This window comes from Cricetulus griseus, chromosome 3, assembly GCF_003668045.3.
Source record: "Cricetulus griseus strain 17A/GY chromosome 3, alternate assembly CriGri-PICRH-1.0, whole genome shotgun sequence".
NCBI classification, from domain to species: domain Eukaryota; kingdom Metazoa; phylum Chordata; class Mammalia; order Rodentia; family Cricetidae; genus Cricetulus; species Cricetulus griseus.
In genome coordinates, this window is record NC_048596.1 from 13,686,808 (window position 1) to 13,699,408 (window position 12,601).

The window sequence follows — 12,601 nt, forward strand, 5'->3', positions numbered from 1 at the left end:
TAGAGACACACACTGACACAGACATACATACCCATACATGCACGTGCAGGAATTTCAGGACAAGCCAATAGGGAGCAGATTTGGAGTTGGTTAAGAATAAGAAAAAGCTTTAGTTGGGGGGGATGGTAGGGGAGGAAGGGAGGGAGAAGGGAACTGGGATTGTCATGTAATTCAATCTTGTTTGTAATTCAAATAAAAAAGAATAAAAAAAAAAGCCTAATGTGGTGGCAGGTGACTTTAATTCTAGCTCTCAGAAGGCAGAAGCAGGCAGATCTCTATAAATTTGAGGCAAGTCAGGGATACATAGTTAGACCCTGTCTCGAAAAAAGAAAGAATGAGAGAGAGCTTCAACAGCCAAGTGAGCAGCCCAGGAGCCAGGAGAAATTTTTAAAAATCCCTTAAAGAAAATCAAGGAAAAGCAATTAAACAGGAGAAGGAAACAGTTCAAGACTTAAAAACTGAAATAGAGACAATAAAGCCTTTAAAGAAATAAATGGAAGATATCAGAAAATGGAAAGATTTCCCTTGCTCTTGGATAGATAGGTTCAACATAGTGAAAATGGCAATCTTACCAAAAGCAATCTACAGATTCAATGCAATACCCATCAAAATCCCAACAAAATTCTTCACAGACCTCAAAAGGACAAATTTTCTGAATAATTACCATATACCAAAATTTAATCAAGATCAGATAAACAAATTAAATAGGCCTGTAACCCCTAAGGAAATAGAAACACTCATCAAAATTCTCCCAACCAAAAAAAGCCCAGGGCCAGATGGTTTCAGCACAGAATTCTACTAGAATTTCAAAGAAGAGCTAATTCCAGTACTCCTCAAATTGTTCCACACAATAAAAACACAAGGAACATTTTCAAACTCTTTTTATGAGGCTACAGTTTTCCTGACAAGCAAATCACACAAAGACACAACTAAGAAAGAGAATTATAGACCAATCTCTGTCATGAACATTGATGCAAAAATACTCAATAAAATACTGGCAAACTAAATCCAAGACATCATCTACCATGATCAGGTAGGCTTTATCCCAGAGATGCAGGAATGGTTCCACATATGAAAATCAGTCAATATAATCCACCATATAAATAAACTGAAAGAAAAAACATATGATCATCTCATTAGACACTGAAAAAGCCTTTAAAAAATCCAAATCCCCTTCATGATAAAAAGGACAAAACTCAACTTCATATGGAAAAACAAAAAACCCAGGATAGCCAAAACAATCCTGTACAATAAACTAACTTCTGTAGGCATCACCATCCCTGACTTCAAGCTCTATTACAGAGCTACAGTAGTGGAAACATCTTGGTACTGGCATAAAAACAGACAGGTGGAAAAATGGAATTGAATCAAAGACCCTGATATTAACCCACACACCTGTGAACACCAGATTTTTGACAAAGAAGCTAAAATTACACAATGGAAAAAAGAAAGCATCTTCAACAAATAGTGCTGGTGTAACTGGATGTCAACATGTAGAAGAATCTAACACCATATCTACTGCCATGCCCAAAACTCAAGTCCAAATGGATCAATGACCTCAAACATAAATCCAAACACAATGAATTCCATAGAAAAGAAAGTGGGAAGTACCCTTGAAAGCATTGGCACAGGAGACCACTTCCTAAATATTACAGCAGTAGCACAGACATTGAGATCTACAATTAATAATGGGACCTCCTGAAACTGAGAAGCTTCTGTAAGGCAAGGGACTCAGTCAATAAAACAAAACAACAGCTTGTAGAATGGGAAAAGATATTCACCAACACTACATCTGACAGTGAGATAATCTCCAAATTACACAAAGAACTCAAGAAACAAGACAGCAAAATACCAAATAATCCAATTAAAAATGGGGTACAGGTCTAAACAGAGAATTCCCAACTGAAGAATCTCAAATGGCTGAAAGACACTTAAGGAATTGCTGAACATCCTTAGCTATCAGGGAAACACAAACCAAAACAACTCTGAGATACCATCTTATACCTGTCAGAATGCCTAAGATCACAAACACTGATGACACCTTATGCTGGAGAGGGTGTGGAGCAAGGGGAACACTCCTCCATTGCTAGTGAGAGTGCAAACTTGTGCAACCATTTTGGAAATCAGTATGGTGGTTTCTCAGAAAACTGGGAATCAATCTATCTCAAAACCCAGCAATATCACTTTTGGTCATATACCCAAAGGGTGCATACTCACACCACAAGGGCATTTGCTCAAATATGTTCATAGCAGCAAGAACATGGAAACGGCCTAGATGCCCCTAGACTAAAGAATGGATAAAGAAAATGTGATATATTATTACACAATGGAGTGCAGGCAAATTGATGGAACTAGAGAACTCCATCCTGAGTGGGGTAACCCAGACCCAGAAAGACAAATATGGTATGAACTCACTCATAAGTGGATATCAGGCATAAAGCAAAGGATAACCCCAGAGAAGCCATAGTGGCAACAATGAGGACTCTACAAGAAACATACGTGGATCTGCCTAGGTGGGGAAAAGATCTCCTAAATAAATCAGGAATGTGAGAGGGAGGGAGTGTGTGGAAGGGGAAAGGGGCTGTGTCGGGGGGGGGGGGGCGGAGGAGGTGAACATGAGCGAAAGGGGTGATCGAGTTGGGGGAAGGACCAAGAGGGAAAACAAGGAAAGAATTATCTTGATAGAGGGAGCCATTGTGGTATTATCGGGAAACCTGGCACTAGGAACATTCCCGGAAATACACAACGATGACCCCAGATAAGACTCTAAGCAATAGTGGAGAGGGTGCCTGAACTGGCCTTCCCATGTAATCAGATGGAGGCCTAATATAATTGTCATCATAGAACCTTCATCCAGGAACTGATGGAAGCAGATGCAGAAATCTACAACTAACCACTGGGCTGAGCTCCTGGAGTCCAGACAAAGAGAGGGAGGAGGGATAACATGAGTGAAAGAGTCAAGACAGGACTGGGAAACCAACAGAAACAGCTGACCTGAACTAGTGTGAGCTCACTGACTCTGGACTGACAGCTGGGGAAACTGTGTAGGACCAAACTAGACCCCCTGACTGCAGGCGACATGGTGGCTTGGCCAGTTCATGTGGCCACTGGCAGCAGGACCAAGATCTATCCCTAATGCATGAATTGATGTTTTAGAGCTCATTTCCTATGGAGAGATACCCTGCTCAGCCTAGACACAGAGGGAGGGCCTTGGTCCTGCCTCAATGTGGTGATGGGGCAGACTTCATTGACTCCCCATAAGAGGCCTTACCCTCTCTGAGGAACAAAAGGGGAGGTGGGATGAGTGGAAGGTAGGGGGAGAGGGACGAGGGGAGAGAAGGGAACTGGAATTAGTATAAAAAAAGAAATAAATAAAAGCTTAACTACAAAAATAAAAAATAAATAAAACCAGGAAGTGTCACACAGCTAGAACACAATGAGTTTCTATTGAGAAGCTGTATACACTGTGGCTTAGGTTAATGGTTAGGAAAAACAATTGACTCCCAGGAGTTCAGCTAGCTTAAATTCTTTTAATCTTAATGCTGGGAGATGTGATCACAGGTTTCAGAGCGCATCATAACTGAAACAAAGCTTTGATTAAGATATTTTTGTTAAATAGCTTTGAGGTTAAAAAAAAGAAGAAAACCATCTAAAATTTTAGAAAGGCACAAATTTGAGTGAGGGACTTGTTACAGTCAGGGAACAAGAACAAAGCAGCCCAATTATTATTAGCTGACGTGCCTTGTTATGATTGGCTGGTGATCGAGCCCATTTCTGCTCTCAGCTTCCTGATATAAACAACTATTGATGAGTGGGTATGCACCCTAAAGATTTAAAGTAGAGCTGTTTTTCATATATAAAAGTTTAGCTTTGTGATTCTTTTAAGATTCCTTATAAGATCACCTTTCAAGGTAAGTAATGAAGTGACTGACTCTTTCTTGTCTGAGAAAAGCACCCTGCTTGTTCACACCCTGTTAATCTCTAACATGTTACTTAGATATGAATGCATGTGTGTTCTTGGGATGACATTGTTTAATCATGCAAGGGAAATGGAAACATGATTTTTACCTGTACTCATTATAATCAGTCACTTGAAAATTAGGATGTAACTGTATTGCAGTTTTTATATTGATTAAAAGATTTTGTTGGGATATATAAGCAGCAAAGGGAAAATAAAGACAGAGCTGAAACAGAAATAAAAAAGAAAGAAAGAATGAAAGAACTCAAGGAATGAACAAAGAATACCAAGAGTGTAGCTGTGGGCTTCTCAAAGAAGAGTTTACTAAAACATGCTTAGCATAGAATTTTAAGTACAGGGCTTAAGAGAAAGAAAGATCCCCAGGGAGAGAATAAAACAGCCTGGTGTGGATGAGGAATTTCCAAGAGAGTTCCAGCTGAGTGTCTTAGGAGTAACCTTACATACAATTTTGGCAGCTCTCAAGCTACATCTCAAAAGCCTGCTAAAAAACACACCTCTTTTCTCTCTCTCTCTTTTTTTTTTTGATATATGAGATTATAGGAGATGCCTTGAATGGGATGGGTTAAAATGATGGTGTATGAGCCAGGCAGTGGTGGCCCAAGTCTTTATCCCAGCACTCAGGAGGCAGAGGGCAGGTGGATAGCTGTGATTTCGAGGCCAGCCTGTTCTACATAGCTACACAGAGAAACCCTGTCTCAAAAACACAAAACAAAACAAAACAACAACAACAAAAATGATGAGATATGACCAGAGGCCACTAGGATTGCACATGAGGGCTTAGACATGTCCTTGTACTGTGAACATAAATTCTAATGGGAGTCCTAGAAAACTTAAGGTCTACAGCTGGAAGGGAATAAGGCCCCATGCAAATGATAATGGGTTGGAACGTTGGGTTCTCACCTGCCAGACTCGAGCTAGTGAGCTTTTCCCTTTCCCTGGTCTCCTTCTTTCTGTCCTGCCTCATCACTCTTACTATTAAACATTGTTGCGTGGATTATTGTTTCAAATATTGGATATACTCTTCCTCTCCCTTTAATACGCCCTCATACTGCAACCTACTTGAACACAGTCATATTTTATTGTTGTAAGGTAAAGCGGCCAGAGAGAGAACATTCTGACTTGACACCCCGACCCCTCCGAGACCAAGGCCAAGGAAAGAACACTCTGACACTGACTTGACCCCAAGACCAAGACAAGAAAAAGAATCCCACAAATCCCTGAGCTTGCCCTGAGATCAGGCCACAAAATTCCCATCAATCCCAGCCCACCCTGGAAAGCCCCTTTCCCTGAGAGACCCTATACAAACCCTGCCTTCTGCTCCGTTCCCTGCTGCTTCTCCCCTGAGCAGAGACAGCCACCCTCCTGGGGTTTTCCCTTCCTATATGTCTCTTGGATGAGGTTTGTAGTGTGACATGGCTTTCCTTGGTTCCTGATTGCCAGGGTACCTTTCCCAGCAGAGCTGTAACACAGTTGTGTTGTTAATGTTGCCGGGACCATGCTTTGCCATTCCCAAATGTATATTATTTTCTTTGGAGAACCTCTGTTTGGGTTTTGTTTTGTGTGCTGATTTCGGTTGACAGTGACCGGGTGGGACAGAAAGCTGGAGAAGGAGGGAGAAGCCCCCAGAAGGAAACGGATTAGATAGGAGGAGAAAGAAAGGATGAAGCGAGAAGAGCATGACCTATCATTCACCATATTGCTTCCGTCTGCCTTCCTGTGCTATCAGAGGCGACACCGTTGAGTCCTTGGCACTTCGATTCTGGCTTGGCCTTCAGCCCACTGAGTTCTATAATCTTAGGCAAGTCCCTGCTTCTCACTTTCCTTAGGGGGGGAAGCAGACTCAGCCACTCAGAGAAATAAATGAAATATTTCCAGGCGTGTCGCTAGGAGCAGCGTGGCCAGGGCAGCATGCAAAATTAAGAGTTGTTTTGACATTTATCAACACCGAAACCGTTTGCCCCAGCAGAGCCAGCATCCACATTCAGGGGTCCCACCCCTCGCTTCCCGCTTCGCCTATAGGCGTGACCGCCAGCCAATGGGCGCGGGGCTCCGGTCTCCGGGATACGGGTGTAAACAGTGGCGTCTCGGCGGGTGCCTAAGCCCGACCCGGCAGGACCCCGGAGTAACGGCCGCGGCCCCCAGTGGCCTGAGAGTGGCCATGGCGCAAGGCCGGGAGCGCGAAGATGTTTCCTCGCACTTCGCGGGCTCCTCCCTGTCCGTGAGGTGGGCATCTCGGGCGCGCGGGCCGGGGGGGGGGGGCTCCAGCAAACCCCGCCGGGACCCCGCCCCTCGCTTTCCCCTGCAGACCCGCCTGGCAGCCTCCGCCGTCCGACCCCTCGATCCCCTCCCCGGATGACCGGCCCTCAGTTTCCCGCCCCACCCCACCCCACGCCATCCCGCTGCAGGGACCCTCACTTGTTTGCCCAGTATCGCTTCCCTCCACCCTTCATTTCTGCACCCTCTCCTTGCCTCGGTATTCCCTGCACGTTCAGACCCACGGCTCCTGCACACTCAACCCCTCTTCACCCTCATCCTCTCAGGCGATTCCCATCCCCGGGTCCCCTTCCAGCTCCTCCCTCTCACTCCGGATTTATGGGAAGTGGTGCTGGGCCTTGGAAATCTACAAGAGCTATAGAACCGGACTTCTTTCCTTCCACGTTCTGGGGTGTTGCTTGCGATTCAGCACACCCAGAAAGATCTATTGATCTTTAAACGTCTATAGCTCATTGACTCATGCTGGTCTCACAGAGGGCATGTGTGTTTCTCTGAGCAATTGGATCGGAAAGGGAGTTAAAAATACAACAGATGTATTTCAAAGGTTTTGATGGTTTTCTAGTCGTTGTGTTAAAAAGGAAAAGCAAATGTACTCGACTGATGGTAATCTCTCTTTTCTCAAAGATGGGTGCAAGGATTCCCCAGTCAGAATGTTCATTTTGTCAACGACAGCACCATCTGCTACCCTTCTGGGAACTACGTAATATTCATTAACCTTGAAACCAAGAAGAAGACTGTACTCCAGTGTATTAATGGAATTGTGGGCGTCGTGGCAACTAACATTCCTAGTGAAGTTGTGGCTTTCTCTGACCGCAGACTAAAACCCGTCATCTACATATACAGTTTTCCTGCACTGATTAGAAAAAACAAATTAAAAGGTATCTGGGAGACCCTCCCCACACCACGCTCCCACCCCTGGAACTGAAGGATGTTTTCTTTGTCTGGTTGGTTGGTTGGTTTGGTTTGTCTTTTCCAGACAGGGTTTCTCTGTATAACCCTACCTGTCCTGGAACTCTGTAGTCCAGGTTGGCCTCGAACACAGAGATCCAGCTGCCTCTACTGCCTGAGAGCTGGGATTAAAGGGGTGCCGCACCACCACACCTGACAACTGAAGAATGTTTTCATGGGAGCAAATCTAGTTCTTCCGAATGAATGTGGTTTGTATTACAACAGGGTTGTTTTGGATACCAGTGGTCAGGCTGATCACCACAGGGTTCAATTAGTAGGCAATAGCTGTGTGTGCTGTGTGTGCTTCCTCAACACTGCTGCTACCTCAGAAACCCCTCATAAGGGCAGTATCAGCCTGTTGTCGTGGCACACGCCCATGCACCAGAAACTTAGAGGCTGAAAAGAGAAGCTTATTAGAGCCCATGAGCTGGAGACTAGCCTAGGCAAGTTAGAAAGAAACAACCACTCCCTCAAAAATGCACTTATCAGTTCCCACCCCAGACCTACCAAAACAACACCTTAGTTTTAACAATAGTTCTCAGGTTAGAGAACTGACCTTCCGGGGACAATGTTTCTTCTTTCCAGGTGATTTGTTGGAATTCTCATGCTTGTATAACTAATGGAGACAAGTCTAAACCCACTCACTGTTCTTAACCACAAAATGGGTTGTCTAATGTTAAGTTTCTGGTGATGCTAAAGGAGCACACACACACACACACACACACACACACACACACACACACACACATACACACACACACCAAGCACTAGTCCATGGCTACCTATTTTGTGTGTGTGTGTGTGTGTGTGTGTGTGTGTGTTACTGTTAGGTCATTCACAGATACAGCTGACCTCCATGAACTTGCTGTACATCTCCAGGAGTCTCTGTCTAATGATGTCTACCCCCACTTAACACAACCTGAATCTGAGTGTTGTGATTACACACACTTGTAACTCAGACTTTGGGAGGCCAAGGAAGAAGGGTCTAGAGTCTAAGACCACCCTGCACTAAAAGCAAGACCCTGCCACCAACTAAACTAACAAGGGAAAGTCCAAACACAGCAAGGTCATGGGGTGGGGCCTTAGTTTCAGAACCACGTGTGTCAAACAGGTGTTTGGGTCAAGTCAGACACCATCACTGTAGTTTACATGTTATTTCTGGAGTAATCTGTGTTCTTCACACATTAAGACAAGTTAATGAAAACATAATCTAGTCAACATAATGTAGTCATAAGCTGGGGACTGTTTGTGTGGACTATAGCCACACTTCATGTTTAAGATGCCCCCCAGCTTGCTAGATATGGTGGTGGTGCATGCCTTTAATCCCAGCACTTGGGAGGCAGAGGCAGGCAGATCTCTGTGAGTTTGAGGCCAGCCTTGTCTACAATTTGAGCTCCAGGACAGCCAAGACTACATAGAGAAACTCTGTCTCAAAAACAAAACAAAACAACAACAACAAAAATAAAAAACAAAAAAAGATGCCCCCAGTTTAACTTTATGGCTCCAGCCCTGGGCAAGCAATTGGACGTTAATTGAAACCAGTAGACAACATCCATATTACATAAGGAATCCCTAGAAGAATTCACAATGAAAACAAGTCATCAAGGATACCTGTTATCATCCATGTCATTTAGTATATAGATCTCACCAATACAATAAAACATTTAACATAAATGTATAGCTGTGAGATAGAAACAGTCCACTGGGACTTGAGGAATGATTACTAAGCAAGGGAGCTGAATTCAGAATGAAGTCCATACAAGTAAATTAAATATTTAGAAATAATTCAGACATATCAGTGACCCAGACATAAATATATATTTAGTAAAAAAAAGTTATACCCTATGTATTTAGATATAAAATTCCATAGAGACATATTCCAGGATAGGAATTATTATTGTTATAAATAAATGCATCTTTAATATTTGTCACAGAAAGTCACTTATGAGTTCATGATTTTAGAGAGTAGGGAGTACTTAAATAACTCCAATGTGTTTCTAAAACAAATAAAAGGCAGAGGGTTTTTGTAACATGGAAAGGCTCAGGGAATTAGGAGAGTGGTGTTCCTAAGGAGATCCCAGATCAGTGGAGTGTGAAAAAGGCTAGATCTGGAAAAGTGAGTTCTATGATGAAGGAACTCACACTCCAAGGGACATGGATTTTTCAACAGTGATGTTTTTAAAAATTGAATATTTGAATTAACATGTCAAGATAGACATCCTACACATAACACATGCCCCATGAAAATAGAATTCAACAGAAGCAAACCCATTTGAGAGTAATAGAAAATATTTCATGTTGGGGAAGAACCTAGTACAATATTTAAAAGGATGCGCATATTTACAAACAAATGTAAAACATCAGCTGGATCACAAAATTAGCATGCAAATAACAGAACGAGGACAATAGATGGGAAAAATAGGATCAAAGGTCCTTTATGAAGTGGTGAGAGAAAGACTGACATCTCATAGGAATGAATGACAAGGAACTTTCTCAGACAGATCACAGATCATAAATGATGAATTATCTAACGATAAGTCTTTACTCCATCCACCCGAGCCCCACCACCACATGGGTGCCCAGAATAGCAAACAGAGTCTTATATTAGTTTACAATGCTGCTGGCCAGGACTAGGATTTCTTATATGCTAGCTCAGTCTTAATTATCATAAATCTATATATTTTATAAGACTTATCTTATGGAGGATGCCTTCCACTGGCGTCCTCTTCCTGAGGTTAACATGGCAGCTCTGTAGCGAAGAGAGCAAGAGGAAGAACAAGAGAACGACTTCCTTCTTGTCCCTGCTTATATTCTGAATCTGCCTGTTATGTCACTTCCTGCCTGGATCACCAGACTTCTCTTTCATACATTTCCCAGAATTCTTCTCGACTCCTGGTCCCACCTATCTTGCTGCCCTACAGGGCTTTATTTATCAGCCAATAAGATAAGCATACACAGAAGGATGTCCCCCATCAGAATTAGACTAAAATGATCTGACTTCATATTTGTTTTTTTTAAGTGTAGCTTAGAGCTAGTAAGATGGCTCAGAAGATAAAAGTTCTTGCTTCACAAGCAAGAACAGAGTTCAAACCCAGCACCCACATAGAAGTGGGAGGAGAGAAAGCAACCCACTCGGGTGCCTCCCGACAGGAGCACACTCACCCACATACACAGACGCAAGCACATAGCGCATAGGTGACAGTTATGCAGTGTGGTGTAAATCCAGGGGCTTTGTTTCTGTCAGTTGGGTTCAGTTTTCTGGAGCGGGTCAGAGTATTGAGAAATGGGTAGCCTTTTGCTTGCTGGCAGTGGGAGTATAAACTGATAGAGCCCTTCTGGGGCCACTATGAGGATTAGAACTCAATTTTATGGAAATGTAGTAGTCTGAAATACTGTTATAGGTTTGTGTACCAAGGAGTTAGAAGTGCTGTCATAAGTATAAAAGCAATGGCCCATAGCCCTGGTATATGAACAGTGGTAAATATGTAAAAAACCCCAATGAAGGGTTATTATCGCAAGCATTATTATTATCGCAACCAAAAGTTTAAGAAAATATTAAGAGCATGATAAAGTGCTTAATGTAAACAAGGAAACGAATAAGATAGAACACTTTGTGTGATCTAAATTATATTTTTAAATGAAGCATTTTATCACAATATTCAATCAACACATATTACAACTATAAATAGGAAGTTATATATACAGAAAGTATGTTTGCATGTATTTACATGTAAACACATAATAGAAGGACACTGAGCATGATAATACATGCCTGTAATCCCAGTACTAGGAAGGAAGAGGCAAGAGGATTTGGAGTCAAGGTTATCCTCATTTACATAATGAATCCAAGGCCAGCTTGGGCTACATGAGACAATGTCTGAATGGAAAAAAGAGCAGAAATAAATTTACCAAACTTGATATTAGGATCATAAAAATACATATTTTTTCTTCCTAGTCTTTTAAAAATTCTCTTCAAAATATCATATATTTAAATTTTTGAATGTATAATAATATTTATAACATTATATAACAATTAGAACTTGATATTAAAGTTAATGATAGGAAAAGTAAAGAAAGGATATAAAATATTTGTATTAAGGTCTCATCCCACAGAATATTTATTTTTTCATTACATGCTCAATAAATAAATATTTTTTGTTGATTAGGCCTTGCTAAATAAATTTAATGACAAAGTCACACTTTATGGATGTGCTATATGTACACTCATATATAGCATGAGAAGTACAGGGCTGGAGTCAGATGGTTCAGCAGTTAAGAGCACTTGCTCTGCAGAGGACCTGAGTTGATCCCAGCACCCAAACTTCACAGCCACTGTAACTCCAGCTGAAGGAGATGTGACAGCCTTGTCTGGCCTCTGCAGGCGCCTGTACACATGTCATACAACACACACACACACACACACACACACACACACACACACACACACACACACGATGAGAAGTGTAAAAACAGAAACAGTCATTAAAATACTCAAACAGGCACAGATATCAAGACTGACCTTGGTCCCACACAACCACACTGAAGATGAACCAGTGAAGAAAAACATCAGCCTTGTCCCTTGGAGACAGAGATGAAACTGTTCCTCATTTGCTACCTTGTAAACACCTCAATTACTAAGGCTTTAAAAGCAATGTTGCATTTCCTCAGCTAGACATATAAAGAAAGTTGTTCTAAGAACTGGAAGAAGCTATTTAATATGTTATCTGGAATTATTACAACCTCCTAAGACACTTGAAGCTTGAATAATTGTTCTAATCCTAATGTCTCATATTTATGAGACGTTAAGGGCCATTCATTTCAAATCACGCTGGGGCTTTATGGTGTAGTTCACCCAGTTGAGCAGCAAAGTCTAAAGACAGTGACATAATGGTCGTAATAGAAATGGATTTTACCTGGTGTGGTTGGAGTAAGCCTATAATCCTAGCGCTTGGGAGACAGAGGCAGGGAGATCATAACTTTGAAGCTAACCTCAACTACATAGGAAGACCTTGTTTGAAAGAAAACAAGACAAAACTTCCACCAACGAAAACACTGAAATGGTTCTTAACTTTGCCTGAGCTTTCTGTTCACAATCTTAGCCACTGACCGGAAGGTCATTCACTTCCTAGCAAAGTACTTTAACGGTATATGGGGATCCCTAGGAGGCTGTGAGATCATCTGGATGTGACAGTCACGTCCTTGTCATGGATTTTGTGTTTCAGGCAACGTCCTCCTGGACTACACGCTACTTTGCTTCAGCTACTGTGGCACCTACCTGGCCAGTTACTCGTCCCTCCCGGAGTTTGAGCTGGCCCTCTGGTAAGTCAGCCAGCAGCCCGAGGTGCTCTCTTCTCCAGGTTTCCCCAGAGCCCTCCCCTTCCAGATTCCATCAAAGGGTGC

General features: G+C 42.4%; 1 protein-coding gene across 1 annotated transcript in view; it reads left to right on the forward strand.

The window, feature by feature from the left end:
* Nucleotides 1-6,137: 6,137 nt before the first annotated feature.
* Cfap43 (cilia and flagella associated protein 43) overlaps nt 6,138-12,601 on the forward strand; it is a 108,002-nt gene continuing 101,538 nt past the window's right edge. Inside the window, exons 1-3 of the mRNA XM_027407056.2 lie at nt 6,138-6,202; nt 6,878-7,131; nt 12,424-12,520. Coding sequence (XP_027262857.1) covers nt 6,138-6,202; nt 6,878-7,131; nt 12,424-12,520 — 416 coding nt within the window. The remainder of the gene's footprint in view (nt 6,203-6,877; nt 7,132-12,423; nt 12,521-12,601) is intronic.